We start from the raw sequence: 25404 nt of genomic DNA on the forward strand, positions 1-25404 counted from the left end.
GGACAAAAAGCTTCAGCATTAGGAGAAATAAGTAAGTGCTGCTACAGATATAAATGTGAATCTGTTCTATCCACTATGATGTACAAGATGTAAACTTTATATGTTCATCTGACTGTACACAGTGCATAGACTACTTGTATACATTGCCATTCAGACCTTTTTTTGGCTGGAGGTGCTCTTTAAAGATGATGGAGTTTACAGTCTTCAGCCTTACTACTAATTCTTAGTGCATCATTTGACTGCAGGTTCATTTTAAAACACATTTAATGTTTGATATTTTCAATACTTTGACTAGGACCTTCAGTGCCAAAGAGATATAAAACTTAATACATATCTGTATTTTCATGTAACACTAAGTATTTCTTCTTTTCTCTAAAAGATTCTTTACAGCTTTAAAGCTATCACAAAACAAATTGTAGCAGAACAGCATTCAGTTAAACGCAGCACTTTGCTCTGCATGGGAAAGCCCCTTCAGCTTAGGATCCATCTGAAGTGGAAATAACAGTATCTTTTGTTTACATTCCTCAGTTGTTACATTGTGTGTAACAACGGAAAATGAGTTCTCTCTGCTTCAAGCATGCACACAGTTCAAAATAATTCACTAGACGGTTTTAATATATAATAAAAAAACAGCTTGAATAAAATGCAATGGCAGCCTTCAGAGCAGGTAATCTGTACTTTAGGAACTTGTAATTTGTAAACAGACCATATTACTTGTGCACAGAAGCAAATATGGTAACTGCATGGGTAATAAAAAGTAGCAAAACACATTTTTATTGAATGTAATGTCAGTGTTTCAGACCACTTTAAACTGACATAACACATCTAAAGCTCCTGTTTACTATTAGTACCAAATATAAAATTATCTCATTAGTTTTTCATTTCAGCTTTCAAATAGTCTCAAATAGGTTTCAAGATACATTTACAGCAGTTCATAATGCAAATCAAATGGTAGTTAAGCCTGTAAATAAAAAATACAAAAAATAGCAACAATGTCAATTGTATTAAGAATGCTATGTTAATCAAAGCACACACATAAACACACTTACCTAAAATCCTATCCACGCTTCTATAGAGTGCTTTTGTGATATATTTGCACTTGAATAAGGATAGGAATACTACCATCTCCGGTTTGCTCATTTGAGAATGGAGATAATTTGAGCAGAATGGTGACATGGTCATTTATATCATATTCATTATGATTGGCAGAGAAAAAGGGCTAAAAACACTTTCCCACAGAGCTCACAAGAGCTGTCCCTACTCTAGCCTGAAACTGGTGCTCTAAGCTGGAATGTCCACCATGTGTACTGATTTACTTGTCTGTTTTGCTTGATGCATTTGTTAAATCACATGAGTTAGGATCATAAGAAAGATGACTCCGTCCTAAAATTTAAAGTCTACAAAACTTAGTGTTGCTTGATGGATTGCTTATTTATCCTTAGTTAGATGTATGCTCTAGTGCTAAATCTTACATCATTTCAGCTTGTGGTTTAATTTTTATGTATTTTTGTTTCTTCCATTTATCAGTATTCTGATGAGGCAGTACTGTAATGTAATAATAGTTTCTCATGCACTGTACTTTAATTACAGGAGGTTTATCATGAAAAACATATCCAGAAATTTTGGGAGCAAGCCAAGGGAGTCATTAGAAATTTTAAAGTTGTTGGACCTGAAGAGCCGATCACTCAAGCAGAAGCCCGAAACATGGGAATGTAATGTAGATTATTATAAACCTATTCTGTAATATGATATTCATGACTCAATAAAAGGCTAGTGGTGCTGTTTGAATGCAGGCTAAAGTCAAATGCTGCCTTTTGCCTCTACTCAGTGACCAAGTATATTTTAGGATGACCCTTTCAACTGCCCTCTTAAAATTACTAAGGAAACAGCATTTTTAATACCTGGCGGTGTTAAAATAAGTTTTTGAGGGATAGAGCAGATCAATGCATGGCTAAAGGCCCACATCTGGGATGGATGTCTCCTGTCGGGGTCTGGGACCTGATCCTCTTGGGTGACATCACTGGGCCCACCTGTACAGATGCACAGTCAGCTGTGTAGCTGAGGATGCGCACTGTTGCTATGCAGAGGTTGGGGAGGCTGAGGGCATTGCGTACATGACATCACGTGGTGGGCCAGGGTAGTAAAATGCATAATTGACTTGGCCAAAGTTATCTGCTGGGTGGATCGCTTGTGAGGTGGCCAGTGGCCACTGTACACATGCATGATTATACCGTTATCGGCTGCCTCTGATGACCTTACTCATGTGTACATGTAGATTAATACTGTGTGCTAAACTGACACTTGTAATGAAATGGTGGGAAAAGCCCAGCAGTTTTCTATCATGTTGTGATTCAGTATATTGGGCTACTATAATTGCAGAAGAAACCACCAAAGCTCCTTTTTAGTCCCATAGATAGTTTGCATTCAGAAGCTTTATATATTCTATATATTTTATCCAGTTAAACCAAACTGCTCTTAAACTGGGGGCATATTTGAGTAAAACTAAAAAAAAAATGTTTTATTTTGTTATATGTTGTAGATATGGTAACACACGTATCTATGTTCAAAATTATCTGTGTTTGCCAAATTTAGTCATAATATTTACTATGTTTAGTCATAATCTTTACTATGTTGAGTACAGTAAACCCTCTTTCAGTTGGGTAATGTAATATTCCTCTCTAACTTTGTAGTCCCTCCAGCGCTGTCTGTGTGTACAGCCTGTAATCTCCTATTATCTCCTCAATAGCCATCTTGGAAATGGGAAAAGGCAGACACATACGCTTTTAGTCTCCTATATTTTCCTAGTGCTTCTGGGCCATCCCAAGCTGCTTTGATTTTCTGTTGTACTAGTCCAACCTATCCCATACAGCCATATCTATCGCTGCCATGCACTGGTGAGGACCACAAACAGGCTGTCTGCATGTTGAGTTGATGAGGCTATGTAAAATTTAAAAAGTTATAGGCGTTTATAGAACAGCGGTTCTGGATGTAAGCCAGGCTTAAGTGGCATAAAGAGATAATTTGCATATTTAGTAGTGATGTATTGTGGGAACCCAGTTGTTCACTTAACCACTTGATGACCCAGCCTTTACCCCCCCCCCCCCCCCTTAAGGACCAGCGCTGATTTCGCTGATCTGTGCTGGGTGGTAGCTCTACAGCCCCTAGCACAGATCAAACACCCGGCAGAGCGACCAGACCACCCCCTTTTTTCCCCACTAGGGGGATGTGCTGGGGGGGGGGGGGTCTGATCGCTCCTGCCTGCGTGTGGCTGGCGGGGGGGGCACCTCAAAGCCCCCTCCACCGCAGGATTCCCCCTCTCCCTCTCCTCCCTCCTGCCTCGGAGATCGGAGGCTGCACAGGAACGGATCTGAACATTTCTGAACATTTGTATCTGTCCTGTGCAGCCTCTAACAGGCTCCTGCCTGTCATGTGACAGCGATCCCCGGCCGCTGATTGGCCGGGGATCGCTGATCTAGTACAACGCTGCTACTGTTAGCAGCGTTGTACAAATGTAAACAAAGCGGATTATTTCCGCTTGTGTTTACATTTAGCCTGCGAGCCGCGATCGGGGGCCCGCAGGCTGTTCACGGAGCCCCCCGCCATGAATTGACAGGAAGCATCTGCTCACGCGAGCGGCTGTTTCCTGATTAATTAGCCTGCAGCCGGTGACTCAGATCTGCGTCGCTGGTCCTGCAGCTGCCACTTTGCCGACGCGCGTTATGAGTGCGCGGTCGGCAAGTGGTTAAAGAGTCTGAAGCGAGAATAAATCTCGCTTCAGACCTCATAGTCAGCAGGGGCATGTGTGCCCCTGCTAAAATGCCGCTATACCGCGGCTAAACGGGGGTCCCTTACCCCCCGAAATCCCCTCCGAGCAGCGCATCCCCTCTTCCGGATTAAGGCAGGGCTAACCGCCGCAGCCCTGCCTCACGCGCGTCTGTCAGCGCGTATCTCCGCCTCTCCCCCACCCCTCTCAGTCTTCCTTCGCTGAGAGGGGCGGGGGAGAGGCGGCGATGCGCCGCTGATAGACGGCGCTGAGAGGCAGGGCTGCAGCCGTTAGCCCTGCCTGAAGAGCAGCAAAATCTACGACCAAGTTGGTCGTTGATTTTGTAGGGGGTGGGTTGGGGGGTTCAGGGACCATCGTTTAGCCGAGGATGGCGGCGTTTTAGCAGGGGTACACATGCCCCTGCTGACTATGAGACAAGAAGCGAGATTTATTCTCGCTTCAGTGTCTCTTTAAAGCTGATTTATCGCAAATACCTTCTGTTTTAAGAAGGACAGTTACAAACACAGAACATCAACACAGAGCATTTATATCACGCTTTTTCTCGTGGCGGACTCAAAGCTCCAGAGCTGCAGCCACAAGGAAGCCCTCTATAGGCAGTTGCAGTGTTAGGGAGTCTTGCTCAAGGTCTCCTACTGAATAAGTGCTGGTTTACTGAACAGGCAGAGCCGAGATTCTGGTCTCCTGTGTCAGAGGCAGAGCCCTTAACCATTACACTTTTCAGCCACTACAATTACACTAAGCATTGCTTTTTAGTAGGAGGGCTTTTTGGTCTCCCTTAAGGGGTCGATTTCAGTCATCGATTGATCAATCGATCAGAAATTGATTCTATCAAATTCCCCATTCAATCGATTTGTGGCCGATTTTGATCGATTTGATCTATCTGACAGGATGGAAGATGTAGGTCGATCTGCTGCTGGCAGCAGATCAATGGCCCATAAAGTTGCATTGGATCTAATGGTGCAGTAATGCCTTTAGATAGATTTTTAATAGATTTCAGAATGAAATATATTGGAAATCTGTTCCTAGTGTGTGGCACACATCAGATAGATTCCTGTCAGATTCGACCTGACAGGCATCTGACAGAAATCGATCTGATGGTCGAATCTGCTGCAAATCTATCAGTGTATACCTTTAGTCCCCTATACTTCCTAGTGGTTCTGGGTCACCCTGAGTTGCTTGGATATTCTGATCTGTGTTTGTGTTCTTTACATTGAATCTGTTCCTCAGACAGGGCTGTTAAGTACGGGAGCTGTGCTGTCTGTCTGAGAGAACTTAGCTGAAAATACACTGGGATGTTAAGAATATCAGTACTGGCTGGATAGTGTACTGGTTAAGGGCTCTGCCTCTGACACCGGAGACCTGGGTTCGAATCTTGGCTCTGCCTGTTCAGTAAGCCAGCACCTATTCAGTAGGAGACCTTGGGCAAATCTCCCTAACACTGCTACTGCCTATAGAGCGTGTCCCAGTGGCTGCAGCTCTGGTGCTTAGAGTCCGTCAGGAAAAAAGCACAATATAAATGTTCTGTGTTTGTTTGTTTTGTTTTTGTAGATATAACAAACTAGCTCAAAAAATGTGGCTGTTGCTATTAGTATGCAGGATTGTTTAGCCACTGTTGTACTGGTCACCAATGCAATAACACTTACTTTCAGTTTGCAGCTTTCTTAAAGAGGAATAACATAAGAAAATAACATACGGTAATTAATAAAATCGTTAATTTTTTACATTATTAACTTATACATTTTTTAGTCAGTGATTGTGCATTTTAAATTTTTTTATTCTCTGAAATTGATCGTAGTCGGCAACATCTATAGTACTGGCAGTGATCTCTACGGAATGTTTGTCTCTGAGAATTCTGAAGCCAGTACAAAAATATACCTGGTTTCCCAGAATGCTCTGGGGTGAGAATTCCACCTCTAATCAGCCTAGGCCTAGGCTAAGCAACAGGTTGGGGTTACACACAATTGTACAGCAATATTTAGGAAGTGTTTTTAATGCGGTAACCAGGAAAAATTACAAAAAAGTGGGTATCCTGAATCATTTACTGCATTCTACTCTCTCATTACTGTGCCTCTTTATTAAGATTATAGTAATCTAATTATCTCGGTAGACCTATTCTTACCAAATTTTCTTTTCCCTCACTGAGATGTCATACCAGACTGTAACCTAAAATTACTATTTTGTTATTCAGCTACTCCACATAACTTTCTGCCCTTTGGTACATCTATTAAAATGACTTTTATCCTGTTCTGTTTTATTGCAAATGTTTAATTGAAGATTTCTAAAAAAAAAAAGACATTCCCGATATGTGATGTCAAAGCCCAAACAGTGATTGGTTGCTACCAACATCCTTCAGGTTGCTGTTATGCAGTTAGGTGGAAGATTCATTTGCAATGCTTAATAGCATAAAAAACCAATACTTTTTAAAGCAATCTTACATTTCTCTGTCTACTGTAATGCTGACTTTGGCATCCAGCTTCTTTCCAAATAGTTTACATGTTACAGCTGAGCTGACATCGCTCTCCCACATGGCTGCACTGAGGCTGTTCTTAAAGTACAGGGTGTCCGGTGGATAAAATTCAGGTGGTGTTGAACTTCAGGGACCGAGAAATAAAAAGAACCGAGAACACCAGGAGCAGTGGAGTAGCTAGGCAGCTATGGGCCACAGTGTGAGTTTTACATGGGGCCCCCTCAAGCCCTCTATACAGAACAATTGATATTGCTTCTCACCAGTGATGCTCACATCATTCATGATCAGAATTTGTGATCGCCTCTCGATCACGGATTCAGTTCCGAATGCACTCGTGATCTTGGTCCAAATCCGGCTTGTGATCACCGATTTAGCAGTGATCGTTGCCGTTAGTAAAACTGACAAAACCTGCCCCCTTACATGCTATAGATACCAATTGTGCAGGATATGTGAAGTAGAACAGTGGGGACAAGGGGATTTTTTTTTTTTTCAAAAAAGACCTTATCGTTTTTGAGAAAATAGATTTTAAAGTTTCAAAGGAAAATAGTATACATGTAAATGCGATAAATGACAGTTAATGTATGTACCGCATTTACATGTATACCTTTTCCTTTGAAACTTTAAAATCGATTTTCTCAAAAACTAAGGTATTTTTTTAAAAAAAAAATGTTCCCCTTGTTCCCACTGTTCTACTTAACTTAACATATCTTGCAAATTTGGTGTTTCTAGCAAGTAAGGGGGCTTTGCTATTAACTGCTAAAGTAGGTGGGTTTTTGTGGTTTTTAATCACAAATACTTTTTTTATTTGAAACTTTTTACCTTTATAATCCACACAATTTTGGTGATTGTAGCATTTATGGGGACTTTGCTATTAACGTCAAAGTCAAATCAGTGGTCACGGATTCTACATGTAATCACGACTTAAATCCAGAGTTCGATTCTGCTGTGGCCGGATTTACTCTTATTCGTGATTGGGGGTATTCGAGCATCACTTCTTCTCACTGGTCACTTGCTGATTGGAGGTCTATTTTGTCCCTATTTGCAGACACCCATGAATGTGCTATACTTAAATGTCAATGTTTGCTTTTGTTTTTCTGGCAGGCACAACTGCCGGCAGGATGAGCACTGTGACTACTACTTCAGCATTGATGCAGATGTTGTATTAACAAACCCCAAGACTTTAAAGTTACTCATTGAGCAAAACAGGTTTGTGATTTAGTATCATGTATACCTTTTTACTGGATAGTGAAATCCAGATTGTCCTTGCTTTCTGTGAACTTCAACAGACCTCTTTCAGTCTTTCAACAGGTACCTAATGAACATTCCTAAGAGGCTAATTAAATAAACTTCCAGATAGTGCACAGTGATATGCAAAATGAAAAATCATGCCTATGTATGTTACTGGCAAAGTATAAAATCCAGGGGTCCTATAGAATGTCTAAATCAGGCAAGGAAAATTATGAAAGGCTTCCTTTTTTTGCACTTTGACTATGGGTGAACCAGACGAAATGTACAATGAGAAAAGGAAAGCTGTTTATTAGTTTCTCCATTATTGTTGTATGCTTTTGGCATTCCTATGTTTCTGGTGGTCAGTTAAAGTCTTTGATTATGTCATTGCAACCAATATCCATATGAAACCAACTGTGGCATGGAGAAATTAATAAATACATACAAAAATATATAGGTTAGGTCTATATAAGTTATAAACTTAGAAATCGGCCTCCTTAAATGTGGTAATAGGCAAAACTGGTTATTAGTCTGACCGCCTCTGGGTGGATGAAAGATGTAATGAAGCCAATAATTATGGAATAACCACGAAAAATGAATAGCCATTCAGCATAACATTCTACCCCTAACTCCTCCCCTCATGACAAGTAGCTAGATGATGATTCTTTTGCTTCTGTTTTTTTATAAAAATAAACCCTGTCCTGTATTATTTCAAATATGTTTCTGTCGGTAAAGAGACTTTTCAGGCTGCCCTTTTCACAGTTCAATTAAATAGTTCTTGTTGTCACTCCTTTAAAGAGAACCCGAGGTGTGTTTAAAGAATGTTATCTGCATACAGAGGCTGGATCTGCCTATACAGCCCAGCCTCTGTTGCTATTCCAAACCCCACTAAGGTCCCCCTGCACTCTGCAATCCCTCATAAATCATAGCCGTGCTGTGAGGCTGTGTTTACATCTGTAGTGTCAGTCTCAGCTGCTCCCCCGCCTCCTGCATAGCTCCGGTCCCTGCCCCGTCCCTTCCCTCCAATCAGCAGGGAGGGAAGGGATGCAGGCGGGGACTGGAGTTCTGCAGGAGGCGGGGAGAGCAGCAGACTGACACTATAGAGATAAACACAGCCAGCTCTGACAAGCTGTTTGTCAGCAGCGTGGCTGTGATTTATGAGGGATTGCAGAGTGCAGGGGGACCTTAGGGGGGTTTGGGATAGCAACAGAGGCTGGGCTGTATAGGCAGATCCAGCCTCTGTATGCAGATAATATTCTTCAAACCCACCTCGGGTTCTCTTTAAATAGTAGTTCTTATGGCAAAATAGCATAACTGTAAGTGAAGAGATAAGAATGCGACTTCATAGGAAATAGGTTTTGATAGTCTTATGGTGGCCACTAATGATCCAATCTTATCAAATCTATGTAGTATAAGGGTAAACTGAGTGAATATACTGAATGGATACTTCAGGCAGTTAACTTATATTACATAGAAATTGTAAGGTTGGATCATTAGTGGCCACCTTTAGGGGAATAGACAGTCATTTAGAATACATTACATTCTTATGCCAGTTTTTCAGTAGGTTTAGCTGTCTCTGACTACAGCACCTTTTAGGGTAAAATGTGAGTATACACAATGGTCAATAATGCTGTTTTATACAAGTATTTGACTGGTTTCTTCTATTATAGTACAGAAACATAATTGACCTTGTACCATTTTTCTGCTTCCAGGAAAATCATTGCTCCACTTGTAACCCGTCATGGAAAACTATGGTCAAACTTCTGGGGTGCTTTAAGCCCTGATGGATACTACGCAAGATCAGAAGATTATATAGATATTGTTCAAGGCCTCAGAGTGTAAGTAGATGCACACTGGGATAACCTCTATGTACTAATATACATTAAAGCAAGCCTGAACTTAGGTATTTATCACACCTGAAGTGAGTTTACTAAGTAGAGGGAAGGCTCTGGATACCGTAGAGACTTCCCGGTCCTCGGTCTGTCCGGTCATTCCTGTACCAACCCCGGTTGATTTTGTTCAACCTGCTAGGTCTTTGGTATTCCTCGGGCAGCCTTTGTAACTAATTGCATCCTAGAGTAGTTCCAAAGACTAACCTATCCGTACTGTGGACGTGTGAGCTCAGTCGTGCACGTGTGCAGTACATAAGAATTTGTCTTCAGAACTTCTCGAGGACGCAAGTAGTTCTTCAGGCTACCTGAGGTGTACTAAAGAGATATTCGACACAGCAGGTCAAATAACTGGTGACGAAGCAGGAACATCGGGATGAACCAATAGCTGGAAAGACTCTATGGCAACTAGAGCCTTCCCTCAACTTGGGTATGTGTCTAACCTGAAGCGAGTTTCCCCACTTCAGGTTCTCTTTTAAAGGGAACCAGAGGGCCCAGAAAAAAGATTCTATACATCCCTGGGGCTTCCTCCAGCCCCATACGCACGGATCACTCCCACGCCGCCGTCCTCCGCTTCCTGTATCCGGCGGTTCCCGGTCCCGTAGTGTCGGCCAGTCAGCGGCAGCACACGGACAATTGTCCGCATCACAGGGGCTCCCGGCATACCCGTACACGTACGCGTGCAGCTGCATACTGCGCAGCCGCACGCGTAAGGATATGGAGGGAGCCCCTGCTCATGCGGACAATTGGCCGCGCCCGCTGAGAGTGACGGGACCCGGTACCGGCAGATCCAGGAAGCGGAGGACAGCGGTGTGGGAGCGATCCGTGCGTATGGGGCTGGAGGAAGCCCCAGGTGCATATAGATTCTTTTTTCTGGGCCCTCTGGTTCCCTTTAAGCCAATATTCCAGTTATAAGACTGTGAAAGGCAAATTTTTATTCAACCTCACCTTGTACAAAAAAAAAAAAAATTATACAGAGAAAATCTATGTAAAATGATTCTATGAATAGAAAATTAATTGAAAATTTAGTTGATTATAATGTTGGGTTTTGCAATCGTATCTGAAGAGAAAGTGCTACTGGTTTATAAGAAGAATCACTAATTACCTTCTGATTGCTTTCTATCCCACCAATCTATATGAATGAATGCATCTGATGAAAATATTGTGCACTTTTAGTGGGAGGAGAAAGGGAGGAGGCTAGTTTTAATGTCTAGGGTTAGGGAACTACAGTTAGGAGTTAGAGGTTTCATCAGGTCAATATTAAGGTAGGTACATAGGGTAAAGTATTAAAAAAAAAATTATAAAATGTGGAGGTTAACTTTATGTGTCAGGAAAAGAGATGAGATCTCAATAATTCTGAGTTGATACAAATTGTATGCTGTTTTACGCAATGTATGCAACTTGAAAATGGAGCAATGATATGCTGCATACATTTGCATTAAAATGACATCTTGTTAACCATTCCTGACCAGGAAGGGGCTTATGTTAATGGAAAAAAATGCGGTTAAGCTAAGTACCAACGTCACGATTTTCCCACCGACTGGCAATTTTTGAGTGCTGAGCGGTAGTTTCTGTGATATCACGGATGTGTGTACACAGGCGCACGACCATGCAGCGTCGATTAGTGTTGTGTTGCAATAACGATTGTCACGGCGGATCAATAAGATCCCCAATGACTCCAGCGCAATGTACCGCGATCGCTTGAAGTCTTGTTCGTGCCTGGCGTGTATCGTCACGTGACGTCATGCGCATCCGTGACAAGAGGCGTCACTGACGACCGTCATCAACAGGACATTACAGGACCCATCGGGAAGTCATTATACAGCTTTAGGTATCAAGAGGATAAATCCTGTAAAATATGAGGAGCTGAAAAATTACTGAAGAACACATCACATAGTTGAAAACTGCTCTAGTGCCCAAATGAATGACGCAAAAAAGAAATTATTTTGAAAATGTGTAATTTACAAACTTTTTTAATACAATGCTCAATGCAATGAAGCTTTGTGAGTTCTCCTTTAAACACTCTTATATATTTTTTAAAGCAAACAATAAACCTGTGTAAAGTGATATCACTTTGTCCACTTAGTTGTTCTAATTATATTACTGTCTCTATCCCTGTTCCTCTGTTTTTTCATGTCTGGAAAATTTTACCTAACATAGTCACAAACTATAATAAGTGGAATGTTCTAAACCTTTTCCACTTTAAACAAAACTAAAAAAAAAAAAGGTTTTGGGTTATGTGAGGTTTTAATAAAAACACAAAAAGCACAATAATAATATACATATCGAAGTGATGCATAGTACACAACCAGATTTCAATTAACCATCAAGGAAGTGGAACAGGACTTCTGATTTGTTGCTGTGAATTTAGAATTATACACTTTCCCCTTCATTTCACTGTACAAACATTTGATCTAATATTTTTTGAAGCCTATGTGTTTTATTATTACCACATTTAAATGACCAAAAGGAGTTTAGCTGAATTGTCTGAGACCTCAAACGCCTTTTTTTTTTTTTTTTAATTTTAATTATCTTTTTTTTTTTTTTTGAATGAAAAATTAGAAACTGACTTAAGTTACTGAAGCATTTAGGAAGTCACTGATACTTTAATTAAAACTTAAAACAGCATAATGGAAATATCAAGAAAATTACTAAAAAAAAACAAATTTACTTACCTGGGGCTTCCTCCAGCCCCTGAAAGCTTGTGTGTCCCTCCGTAGCAACTGCCAACCTGGCGAGGTCAGCTGCTACTGCGCCTGTGCAAGCACCAGGTAAGTAAATTTGGTTTTTAGTTATTTGCCTGATATTTCTTTAACATCAAAAAGATCCCCTGGGGGGTATTCACCTCGGGTGGGGGAAGCCTCAGGATCCTAATGAGGCTTCCCACGCCGTCCTCTGTCCTATGGGGGTGTCTCCCTCAGAACAGCCACCGACAGACCCGACTGTTGATTCAATATTTACCTTTGCAGGCTCCAGCGGGGGTGCTGTGGCTGCTTTCGGCTCCGAAGTAGATGGAAATACCCGATCTCAGTCGGGTCCGCTCTACTGCGCAGGCGCCGGAGACTTGCGCCTGCGCAGTAGAGCAAACCCAACGGTGATCGGGTATTTCCACCTACTTCGAGAGCCAACAGCTGCCAGAGCGCCTGCGCAGGACCCGGGAAGGTAAATATTTACGTTGCCGCTGTACGGAAGGCTGCAGCGAGACCCCCGAGGGACGGAGGACTGTGTGAGAAGCCTGATTAGGATCCTGAGGCTTCCCCCTCCCAAGGTGAGTATCCTCCAGGGGACGTTTTGATGTTACAGATTCTCTTTAAGGTTGGAAACTTATAAATAAGATCACGTCTGGCATGGAAATTGTCTTTATGATCCAACAGAACTGATGTATCAGTCTTTGTTGGGTAGCCTAAATACGTCTGACTCTTCATTTCTAATCAGCTCTGTTTATGTTAAAATTTTACAACATTGAAAGTTTGCAGTGCAATGGCTCCAAATTTGTGCCTCTATAGAATTCAAAGTTAGGTATTCTGTGAATTCAAAGTTAGATATTCTGCGTGTATTAGAAATTCACCATGGATATTAGAAACATTGGGTCTGATTAAAGGGAACCAGAGGCCTCAGAAAAAAGATTTTATACATACCTGGGGCTTCCTCCAGCCCCATACGCACGGATCGCTCCCACGCCGCCCTCCTCCGCTTCCTGCATCCGGCGGTACCGGGTCCCGTAGTTTCGGCCAGTCGGCGGCAGCACGTGGACAATTGTCCGCATCACAGGGGCTCCCGGCATACCCGTATGCGTGCAGCTGCATACTGCGCAGCCGCACGCGTAAGGGTATGGAGGGAGCCCCTGCTAATGCGGACATTTGGCCGCGTCCGCCGGAAGTGACGGGACCCGGTACCGGCGATCCAGGAAGCAGAGGATGGCGACGTGGGAGCGATGCTGGCTTATGGGGCTGGAAGAAGCCACAGGTATGTATAAAATCTTTTCTTCTTTTTACGATTCCGGTGTCTCTGGTTCCCTTTAAAGGACAACTGTAACGAGACGGATGTGGAGTCTGCCATATTTATTTCCTGTTAAAGAAAACCACAGATGAACTAACATAAAACATTTATACATACCTGGGGCTTCCTCCAGCCCTATCCGCATGGATTGCTCCCACACCGCTGTCCTCGGTCTTCTCTGTCTTCTGTACCCGATCCTGTAACTTCGGCCAGTCTGAGCATGTGCAGTGCGCTCCCTCCGTCTCTCTCTGGTAGAGAATATTACTGCACACCAGAAACACACATGCAGCTAAACTTGTCAGTTCTGACAATAATGTCAGAAATGCCTGATCTGCTGAATGTTTGATCAGGGTCTATGGCTAAAAGTATTAGAGGAAGATGACTAGCAAGATAGCCAGGCATTCAGGCAACTGGTATTGTTTTAAAGGAAATAAATATGGCAGCCTCCATATACTTCTCATTACCGTTGTCCTTTTAAGTAACATTTTCCAAGGCTGGAGAACTTATTGCGCAAAAAACCTGGCCTGAATTCAAAAAGAAAATGAACTTTACAGAGGTGATAACAAGCTATAGTGAGGATTGCTGACAGGTTGCTGAAATGTGTGATTATGTGCATACACTTACAATAAGATTTCTTTATAATAAAGCAGGGCCATCATGCTTATTAGGGGTTCAGATGTTCTTCAGCTTTAGCCTTAATGTCCGTTTTTTTTCCTTTCAGTCTCCGCATCTGTTACTTCTCAGATTAGAGTCCCCATGCACGCTGTTGTCACCAAAATTGCTACATATGTTAACCTCCTGAGCGGTATGCCGCTGCCGCTCAGGCCCTGCTGGGCCGATTTGCACCAAATAAAGTGCAGCACACGCAGCCGGCACTTTGCCAGCCACGTGTGCTGCCTGATCGCCGCCGCTCTGCGGCGATTCGCCGCGAGCAGCGGCGAAAGAGGGCCCCCCTAGCCGCCTGAGCCCTGCGCAGCCGGAACAAAAAGTTCCGGCCAGCGCTAAGGGCTGGATCGGAGGCGGCTGACGTCAGGACGTCGGCTGACGTCCATGACGTCACTCCGCTCGTCGCTATGGCGACGATCTAAGCAAAACAAGGAAGGCCGCTCATTGCGGCCTTCCTTGTTTATTCTGGGCGCCGGAGGCGATCGGAAGAACGCCTCCGGAGCGCCCTCTAGTGGGCTTTCATGCAGCCAACTTTCAGTTGGCTGCATGAAATAGTTTTTTTTTAATTAAAAAAAAACCCTCCCGCAGCCTCCCTGGCGATCTCAATAGAACGCCGGGGAGGTTAAGGGGGATAGTGGAAACAAGCCAAAACATACCTCGATTTTAAAATTGCAAAAAAAAAAAAAATATTTTAGTTTAACCACTTGAAGACCACAAGTACCACCCTAATGACAGGCGACATCCAACTTGGCACCCAAATTCATTTTACCTCCTTTTCTTGCCACTAATAGAGCATTTTTTTTGGGTGATCGCTAATTGCTGCTGCAATTGTTTTTATTATTAATTTTAAAAGTTTCCTACTATACTCAACATACGTAGCAATTTTGGTGATGATAGCATGTATTTGCTATTAACCCCTAAACTTAGCACAAAAGTATGTGAAAATTACACAAAAATTCTAAACTACAGTTGCTGGTTGCATTTGCATTCAATAGTAATTATGATTTTTTTCCCCCATATTTTGCATTATGATTTCACATCGTAATTCGCACTTACAATGCAATTATGTGAAATTTATGCTCATTTCATGCAACAAGAGAAGCACTACCCTGTTCCTGCACTACTCACCCCTTATTAGGTCTAACTGTTGGAGGATATGTGCTGTATGTGCAAATGATGTGCTTGTGAAATCACCAATGCCATAGCATGTTTTTTTTTTTTTTTCTGTGGGCTTTTCAGATAGAGTTGCCAAGTTCCACAAATGACAATCAAACACATGCATGTAGTATTTTTGCAATAGAACATTGATATAAGTACATTAGGCTGACTGAATCTAACACATCTCTTTCAATCTTTGTATCTAGAGGTGTTTGGAACATTCCATATATGGCCAATGTGTATCTGATTAAAGGTCAAACACTTAGGACAGAGTTAAAGGAGAGAAACCATTTCATCCTGGACAGGCTGGATCCGGACATGGCTTTATGTAGAAATGCCAGGGAAATGGTAAGCTGGTGCAAACCAGGCTTTACGTTTGTCGAAACATTCTTACTGCAGATTTCCTAAGTACTAGCAAATAAAACGTAGACACACAATAGCACTACAAAAAAAGTGTGCTGTAAAGATGCTTCCCAGATTTGTGCAAGTATCTGTTATTTGTACCTGCAGCATGCGTTTCTGGGAACTATCCCCAAATTAGTCCTTGGAGGATAATGGAATAATATGAGACAATTTAATCTACACATTTAATGTTATCCAGCTGTAATAATAATCTATAGCCATCATTAGGGTTAGCAGACTTTTGTATATTTAGTGTTAACCCCTCCACTCCAAAATGTACACAACCATAAAACACACAATGTCAATTTTAAATTAGGTTTGGAAGCATTTTATTTTATTATGTATATTTTACATCGCTATACAAATTTGAGAACTATATTTTGTTTTGTTTTGTTTTTTTTGCTTGCAAAGTTTTTTAAATATTCAACAGTTTCTACTTTGGTTACTGAACAGAATTTATTTATTAAGTCACCAGTTTAATTTGTTTTTGTATTTGAAAACTGTTATTGAAATGTGTATAAACAGTTGGCAAGTATTTCATGTTTTGTTATTGTCTGCATATCTATCAGCACTGCTTCCTGTCATTGCTTTGCATTCGTCACCTCTACCATCGCTAATCGCTTGGATATGCTACGCAAGCTTTGGTCAAGCAGCAACATTCTTTTTTTTTTTTTTCCCCCTCCTCATTCACTGTTTCATACTCTTCTTCTAAGGATTGTTGGTCTAAGCAGCTTGCCAACAGGCATGGCAAGCCGTGTTGTGTGTCGGACATAAGCTTTGCTTCAAGCTGCATGTTATCCATGCAAGTCCCATATAGCTCTTCAGCTGCCATCTAAGCTGTTATTTTTGAATCTGTTTTCATGTCTCCACAGTCAATCTAGGCAAAATTTAAAAAAAGGAAAAGTGGATAAACAAGTCAACTTACTTGATGCTTCTTCATTTTAGAATTTCCAAAGAGAGAGAGACTCCCCATCTTCAGAAACTTTCCAAATGTTCAGACCCCCCAAGGTTTTTTTTTAAATTTTGTTTATTCCTTCCTCTAATCTTTCTTCTATTTTTTTTTATCTCAGTATTTTTTTATAGTTCTGTTTCAGGTGTTCTTGTTAGACCATTAAAACAACAATATCAGTATTAATATTAAAGGGACATGAAAACCACTTATAACAAATATATAAAACCTCCCCCAGTGGGATCTTCATAAATGCTGTAGGCTTTTAGGGTGGGCAGTATGAATTTACTTACCTACGGGGGAGCTGCTCCGTAGGCCCCCATCCATATGAGGGCCTCCATCTTCTTTGTATTTGTACCTACAGAACCGGAGGTTAAAATACCAGCTGTGATGTTGTGGCTTCCTGGCTACCATAGTGCATTGTGGGAGATGTAGTCCATTCATGTAATTATGTCTCCTGGTCAGTAGATTTCATTACATGAATGGACTACGTCTCCTGGCACGCACTGCAGCTTCAGGGGAATACATTGCTGTAGATTCTTCAGTCTTCCCTTTTGAGGCACAGGAACAGAGAAGATGGAGGCTTTCTTATAGACGGGACCTGGAGCACACACCTGTAGATAAGTAAATGCAAGCAGTCGACCCCAAAAAGCCCACAGCATTTACAAACCTCCCTTAGGAAGATATTTGTTTTATGTATTTATTTAACTTGTGGCCAGCCACCCAGTTGCTCATATTCTTTTAAATAAACAGAACATAAAGTTTAAAGTATCCACACAAGTGTCAAATACCCACCCAGGAAACAGACTAATATAGATAGATGAAATAAGAAACCTTTTTCAATAATCATGATCATTATTGAAAAGGGATACCTTATTTTATTGTATCTAATAAAAGGCAAGTGTCCTTGCGTCCTGTCCCTGTGTCAGTGCTTTTGCGCTACTGCGCAGGTCCTGCACTAACAGCCGTTGGGACAGGATGCAGGTGGGCAGGTGCTTGCACGTCGGGTGGGGGCACGCGCGTGCAGTGGTGACAGACTTGGAGCCCATTTTTAAACAGGCTTAGGTCACTAGTCTATTTATATTAGACCAGGAGTTACCAGAATGCATGCTGAAAGGCACATGCCATCAATAGGTCAAAAATGGTATGGCTTCTTTAAAGTGTAATAATTAATTATCCTGATCACTGAAGAATTTATCTCAGCAGCCATCTGTCTTTTCTTCTCTTTTGTCCTTTAAAAAAGAAAGTTAAGAAATATATTCCCAATTCTTTTTATCCCTCATATTATGGAGCAATTTTGTGTTAAACAATAGACCAAAAAAAGTATAAATGTTTTCGGTCACTCCTAAATCACCATGATCTCATCAAAACGGAGTACAATTCCACCAAACGGAAACTGGTGGTGACCTGAACTTTCTACAGTTCTCCATGATCCAATCCTCCTCATCACCATTTCTTCCCCTCACCGTGGTTTGTCTACTCAAAACCGTTCTGTTCATAAATTCAATACAGGTAAAAAGCTTAACACTTTAGATGAGCAAGGTAAGAGGTAGAGATGTCGCGAACGGTTCGCCTGCGAACGGTTCCAGGCGAACTTTGGGGGTTCGCGTTCGCCTGCATCAGGCGAACTTTTGCGGAAGTTCGATTCGCCCCATAATGCTCTATTGAGCAAAACTTTGACCCTCCTTATCACTGTCAGCAGACACATTATTGCCAAACACACTGGTCTCACTGCTGTAAGCCCACCCTCCCTCCTTCAAGCAAGGTCCTTATACCATTTGACTCAGTTGTCTGCCTACACTAATTAGTTATGGGACAGCTGCTACAGAGATTTTAATTAGCCTCTTGTGGGTCTCCCACCTCCCTCCTCCTCCCACCTCCCATCTCCTCCCTCCCTCCTCCCACCTCCCTCCTCCCACCTCCCTGGCAGTCCAGCTGATCTTTGTGACTGCAATAGTGGCTGAATCACACCCTGAAACAAGCATGCAGCTAATCCAGTCTGACTTCAGTCAGAGCACCTGATCTGCATGCTTGTTCAGGGGTTGTGGCTAAAAGTATTAGAGACACAGGATCAGCAGGCGATTCAGGCAACTGGTATTATTTTAAAAGGAAAAATCCATATCCTTCTCCGTTTAGGTTCCCTTTAAGGATTTGTAGTATAAAAGCCAACTCACATTGGCTGGGATTTGAACCTGGGTCTCACTGTGTGGTGGGCAAGCACACTAACCACGGTACCACTACAGTAGTAACTGAAGCTGGCCTAAAATTTCGAATCTCAGCTCTGTCTGTTCAGTAAGCCAGCACCTATTCAGTAGGAGACCTTAGGCAAGTCTTCCTAACACTGCTACTGCCTATAGAGCATGCCCTAGTGGCTGCAGCTGTGGTGCTTTGAGTCCGTCAGGAGAAAAGTGTGATATAAATGTTATTTGTCTTGTCTACTTTTTCTCTTGTATTGAGCATAAATGGTAAATTTTAGGCCAGCTTCAGTTACTACTGTAGTGGTACAGTGGTTAGTGTGCTTGCCCACCACACAGTGAGACCCAGGTTCAAATCCCAGCCAAAGTGAGTTGGCTTTTATGCTACAAATCCTTAAAGGGAACCTAAACGGAGAAGGATATGGATTTTTCCTTTTAAAATAATACCAGTTGCCTGAATCGCCTGCTGATCCTGTGTCTCTAATACTTTTAGCCACAGCCCCTGAACAAGCATGCAGATCAGGTGCTCTGACTATAGTCAGACTGGATTAGCTGCATGCTTGTTTCAGGGTGTGATTCAGCCACTATTGCAGTCACAAAGATCAGCTGGACTGCCAGGCAACTGGCATTGTTTACAGGAAACATCCATATCCCTCTCAGTTAAGGTTCCCTTTAAGCAACCTAATGTTTCTATTGGATTGAGCATAAATGGTAAATTTTAGGCCAGCTTCAGTTACTACTGTAGTGGTACCGTGGTTAGTGTGCTTGCCCACCACACAGTGAGATCTGGGTTTGATTCCCAGCCATGGTATGATGTATACTGGTTTTTGAAATAGGATAATTCCCTGGCAGATGAGACCCTCCTCCCTCCGGTAGGAGGGAGGAGGGAATAGGTAGAAGGGGAGGAGGGAGGTGGGAGGAGACCCACAAGAGGCTAATTAAAATCTCCCTAGCAGAGTGTGTACTGTGTAGCAGCTGTCCCATAACTAATTAGTGTAGGCAGACAACTGAGTCAAATGGTATAAAGACCTTGCTTGGAGGTGGGAGGGAGGGCGGGTCCTCCAGCAGTGATGTGTATTTCACTCAATCAGGTGTGCCTCCAGGTATTAGAGCTCTTGAAACATGTTTTCTATCATTTTTCCAGCTGGTAGAATTCTTTAAAATTTTCAAAGTTCGCCTCCCATTGAAGTCTATTGCGGTTCGCAAACTTTTTCGTGAACCGAACCTTTCGCTGAGGTTCGCGAACAGGGTTCGCGAACCTAAAATCGGAGGTTCGTGACATCTCTAGTAAGAGGTAGAAATGGTCAATGCAACACAACTAATTCCTGGTTGCATACAAATTAAACACAAATTATATACTGCTTGGAATCAGGGCAGCCTAATGGTTTTTGATGATTTTGAGTGGACCAGTTCCTAGTAATTTGCATCATATTTTCATTCCACGAATTCATTATTAGTATCTTAAAGCGAACCTTAAGTCACCTAAAAAAAATGAGATGAACTCACCTGGGGCTTCCCTCAGCCCCCAGCAGACGATCGGTGCCCTCGCAGCTCCGCTCCTGGCCGCAATAGCAGCATAGGGGGCGATATACAGGCTGGGAACGCGAACAATCACTCGCGTTCCCATGCCTGTCGGCCGGTGACGGCGAAACCGGAAGTCGTCGCCGGCGGGTCCTGGGACATCGGAGCGGAGCTGCGAGGGCACCGATCGTCTGCTGGGGGCTGAGGGAAGCCCCAGGTGAGTTCATCTCATTTTTTTTAGGTGACTTAAGGTTCGCTTTAAGCCATCTAGTAGAACGGAGGAAAGTACATTTTTTAGGTAACAGTAGATGGTCAGAGATGAGTAAGCACGTGTACAGCAATTTGGGCATTAGCAGATCAGAATATTACTATTTTGGATTTGTATAGCAGCACCATCCTCCGTGCTGCTGTATATCAGAGAGTACAAACTATACAATAGAATAAAGACTGTTACAAAAAAAAATTATGCTCGACGAGATTTAGCCTAGTTGAGATATGAACAGATAGCACTGTAGATGTCAGTCATTAGGTAATGGTTTTGATCAATGTTAGCCTTTCTAAATCCTGTTGGGCATTTCTTTCAGTGAGATATTTTTGAATTGACTGTTTGCATAGTCAAAATTCCCGAGGTAAGGTGGGACTGTTCTCCAGATTGATTGAATAAATGTCCAGCCTATAGTCAGCTCAGTGCGAATTAGGGGAGCAAGGATCATTTCTTTTTCATTTTATGTCAGTTGTCACAACAGTTGCAACTAAGTAACCGAAAGCAATTGGCATGTACTCTGTGACTCATGTAGCAAATTGTAAATCACCAAGCTTGCACCTTATCTAAGGAATTTGTACCACTGGCAACACAACTTTGTCCTAACACCTTGATTTGCCTGCCTCTATAGTTAAGACCCACTGAAACATGGACCTGTTTTTATTGATATTTTTTGAGATATATATATATATATATATATGTATATATATATATATATATATATATATATATATATATATATATATATATATATATATATATACACAGTATATTTACATTTTCCAGTTTTAAATTCAATATTGCAAAGCTGACCGAGTCCGAAGATGACTATTATTATTATTATTATTATTATACATTTCTTGTTCATACTATATGCAGCCATTAAAAAAAGATTTTTTTTATCCTCAAAATTCAAGGCTGGAATAGCCTACAATTTTGCTTGCTATTTTTTTCTCTCTTTGGTTTGAAATTGAAGCACATGATTAATCTATAATAGCCACGAGAATTTCATCTTTTGGTGGCAAAAATATTACATACAAATATTGAAATCACATTTGTTACCTATTTATGGATTTCTGCTCCATGATGCCATTGTTTGGGCTTGCTGGTAAAATCCACACAATTACCCCTCCCCCCCCCCCCCCCCCCTTTTTATTTTCATAGTTAATTCTATACTTAGAGATTTTTTTCCCAGACTTTAAAATGCCGAACCTAACAAAAAAATCATTTTAAATGTATTTAAATGTATAAACAAATTGTTGGTCTGGGAAAAAAAATGCAAAAATATTTTTCTTACTAATATAACATAGGTAACTATATTAAAGGGGTTGTACAGGCAAACATTTACAATGTCATTAGCAAATGATCAGTGGTCACGGTTTGATATGACCAGTTTGTGCTTAGTTGTATGTGCAGTGCAAGAAGAAAGGCTTCCCCTGTGTCCAGTGAGGAGGCAGAAAAGGTTTTACTTTGTAAAACAGTTTGATAACAATTCAGATTTCCACAACAAATTATTAGTTGGCTTTAGTGAAGTGGAACTTATTTTATGCTAGGTACACAACATACTAGTTTCTGGCAGATTTCCCTGCCAGAACGATTTTTTCCAACATGTCCAATCTGAATTTCGATTGATTTTACCGATCAGTTTTTCCAATCAATTTCTGCTCACTTTTATAGAAATTGATCGGAAAATCGATCGAAATTCAGATCAGACATGTTGGAAAAAATCAATCTGGCAGGTAAATCTGCCAGAAAATTGTATGGTGTGTACCTAGCATTACAGTAACTTAAAACCAGTCTTTCCTTGTGGTGTTCTAGTTTTATGATGTGCTTAATGTTTTAAAGCATAAATGCAATTTTATATTTTGCCACTTTAAGACTATTTTTAAGTTGTTTTCGTCAGTTTGCTCAGTTTCTCATGAACTAGACTAGCAGTTCTCCCTAAGTGCTGAGACATACATAAAATAAGCTCTGTATTCTGCCTGGCACAACCTCTTTAATGTTTTTATAGATTTAACTTTTTTGTCTTTCCTTTGCTTTATAATACAGTAAAATTACATTTACTAAGCTTTACTAAAGTACAAATAATTTCTACTACTTAAGTCCCTTTCGACTGCTATAGAATATTTAGGTCAAAGTAATTTGTCAATACGTTTGAGATGTAAGATTTGTTCTCTAGAGGAAATAATTTTAATGGAATCCTTCTCACTTTTTTTTTTTTTTTTCCTTAAGAAATTATCTAGAATCCTGTGATCTTTTAAATTAATTTCTTCTGAAAGCTCTCACTTCATTTTTGCAAGCAGCTCCTCTAACATGTTTCTCATTAATTCTCTTAGGGTGTATTCATGTACATCACCAACCGTCATGAATTTGGAAGACTTATTTCAACAGCTAACTACAATACGTCTCACTATAACAACGACCTTTGGCAAATTTTTGAAAATCCTGTGGTATGTACCAAATAAAGAAAATAGACATATATGAAAGTAATTATTACAAATTGTGTGCATTTAATGTTTATTTTTTAGAATTACAGTTAAGCCCTTATTATTTGGAATACAGGAAACCGGAAGTCTCAACTAACTGGCATGTCTGAGGGATAACTGGGACCTCTTTTGGGAGGCTTTCTGTGGATGCTGTTGCTTTGAAATACTTACAGAGGCTCCAGCGATGTCCAGCACTCTCCCTCTTTCCCCTGCGGGCTTCTAGCAGCTTCTGACATCTTTGTATAGAAGCCAGAGTGTCAGTGTTAGATTATTTTGTATTGAATGTACGCTTAACTAACTAAACAAGCATGCAGCAAATGCAGTCAAACTTAAAGTGTACCTAAGATGGGCACACTAAAAGATTTTATACTTACCCTGGGCTTCCTCCAGCCCCATGAGCACTGATGCGTCCCTCACGGTCCTCCCAGGTGGCTCTGTTCACCTGGTTTCGGTCCCGGGTAACTTACTCAGCCGTGTTATTATACTTCTACATTATATGGAATGATGTTGCTAGGAACTATAATAGTAAGGCTCTGTCACTAACTGAAACACTGTTGACAGGCAGCTGCTAGCCTGCAGGCAAAAACTGCTCTGTCATAGGTGATGCCACTGAAAAACTGAGAATAATATTGAATGCATACAGCAATTCGCCTCTGGCGATATTACCAACTATACAATCCCCCATTTGCAATTGTGATGAGATTCTGGATGGTGAATTGGAACAGGTGAATGCAGACACAAGTATCTTCAGCATATCAGACACTGAAATGTATAATATAGTATATGGCATCACATTGCAGAAATGTACATGTATGCAAACAATGGGGACACTGTGTTCTCTTAGTTTTTTTTACCATAAAGCGGTATAAAACCCTGACATAATATTCAATAAAAACATGTTTTCCTACTTTTTATATTTCATAGGGTTATCATATTTGCTTTTGTGCAGAAGTATTAGTATTCATTTAGAAATTATACGTTCCCAAAGAACACTTTTTTTGTGCTGAAAGCTGACTTTGCATTTTATTTATAACTGCTTTATTCATGTTCAAGCAAGCAGAAATGCTTTCTAAATTATCTGACTTTGTTCAGGGGACCCAGCAGTGTAGGAGAAGTGTTTATTTACATTCATCACTTGAAACAATTAAACACAAGATAACATTATCTACAACTTTGGATGTGTTCAGATTTCTCTGCACTGAACTTTCAAGTCCTGTGTGTAACCCTTTGAATGCTGTTCTAGTAAAAAAAAGAAGAAATGCTGGGTTTCATTCCGCTTTAATATGTTATTCCACTGTATTTTTTTGGGGAGGGGGTTACCAGAATCCTTCTTTAGGCATGTGATGTGACCTGTGGAAAAAAAAGGAACGTTTTTGTGTAAAGGAAAAAAAAATGTTACTGGAATTATCTTTGTTTTCTAAACCTACTTGCAATCTGATTTTGTTATGTCTTTACAGGATTGGAAGGCAAAATATATAAATGCAAACTACTCAAGGATTTTTACAGAAAACTTTTTTGAACAGGTAATGCCAGGACCTTTTTTGGCCAGTTTGGTGCCCCAGGCAAGCCACCTTTTGTTTTTTACCCAAACTTGTGAATAGGAAGATCGTAGCCTCCACTAATTATCTTAACCTTTTCGGGACCGGCCGCCTAACCCCCTTTAAGGACCAGGCATTTTGCGGTGTGAGGGGTGCACGTTTTGGGGGGTCAGGCGGCCGGATCCCCTCTGTGGCTGGCTGTGCAGTGTCCCCCCCCCCCCATGGTGGCAGGTGTCCCCCCTTTTGCAAGCAGCCATCACTCACCTTCCAGGCTCCAGCGATGAGCCGCAGTAGCCCCCTCTTCTCCAGCCGGCATCTCTGCTCCTAATGCCACTCAGTTCCGGGTCGCGGCTTGATGAGCTGGGACCCAGAACGGAGCGGCATTAGAAGCGGAGATGCCGGCCAGAACAGAGGGGGGCGCCGATCGTAGCTGGAACGGCAGGGAGGTGAGTGGATCCTCTTCTTTTCCCCCCTGCCGCCGCCGCTGTCAAAGTGATCACTGCGATCTGACGGCGATCGTAGTGATCACGTGATCAGCAGCCATACGCGATGGCTGCTGATCACTCGGGGGAGATGTCAGCTGTCATATGACAGCTTAATTTCCCCCTCCGGGTGCGCACGATCGCGTCAGGAGCGGAAACGGCGGGCCAGCGTAGATCTATACATCCCTTTCTCAATGGAACAAGCTGTTGTGCATAAGTATTCCATAAAGTACAGTGTGCTAAGAATAGCTCTGTGGTGCCCCCTCCTGCAGGTGCCACCCTAGGCATGTGCCTGGTTTCTCTATGCCTAAAAACAGACCTGGGTAATATAAATAAGTGAGACTGCAGTTGTTGCTTTAGGAGAGTGTTTGTCTCAAGT

At 41.6% G+C, this 25404-nt stretch overlaps 1 protein-coding gene across 4 annotated transcripts in view; it reads left to right on the top strand.

The window, feature by feature from the left end:
- Positions 1-25404, top strand: part of PLOD2 (procollagen-lysine,2-oxoglutarate 5-dioxygenase 2) — a 178863-nt gene that overhangs the window by 147717 nt on the left and 5742 nt on the right. For 3 of the 4 annotated variants that reach the window (XM_068280760.1, XM_068280763.1, XM_068280762.1), the window contains exons 10-16: positions 1591-1712; positions 7353-7457; positions 9191-9316; positions 15397-15538; positions 16538-16600; positions 22856-22969; positions 24463-24528. In XM_068280760.1, the coding sequence (XP_068136861.1) occupies positions 1591-1712; positions 7353-7457; positions 9191-9316; positions 15397-15538; positions 16538-16600; positions 22856-22969; positions 24463-24528 (738 nt within the window). The remainder of the gene's footprint in view (positions 1-1590; positions 1713-7352; positions 7458-9190; positions 9317-15396; positions 15539-16537; positions 16601-22855; positions 22970-24462; positions 24529-25404) is intronic. The other variant, XM_068280761.1, reaches the window with a different exon arrangement.

The sequence above is a fragment of the Hyperolius riggenbachi genome, chromosome 4 (genome assembly GCF_040937935.1).
Source record: "Hyperolius riggenbachi isolate aHypRig1 chromosome 4, aHypRig1.pri, whole genome shotgun sequence".
NCBI classification, from domain to species: Eukaryota; Metazoa; Chordata; class Amphibia; order Anura; family Hyperoliidae; genus Hyperolius; species Hyperolius riggenbachi.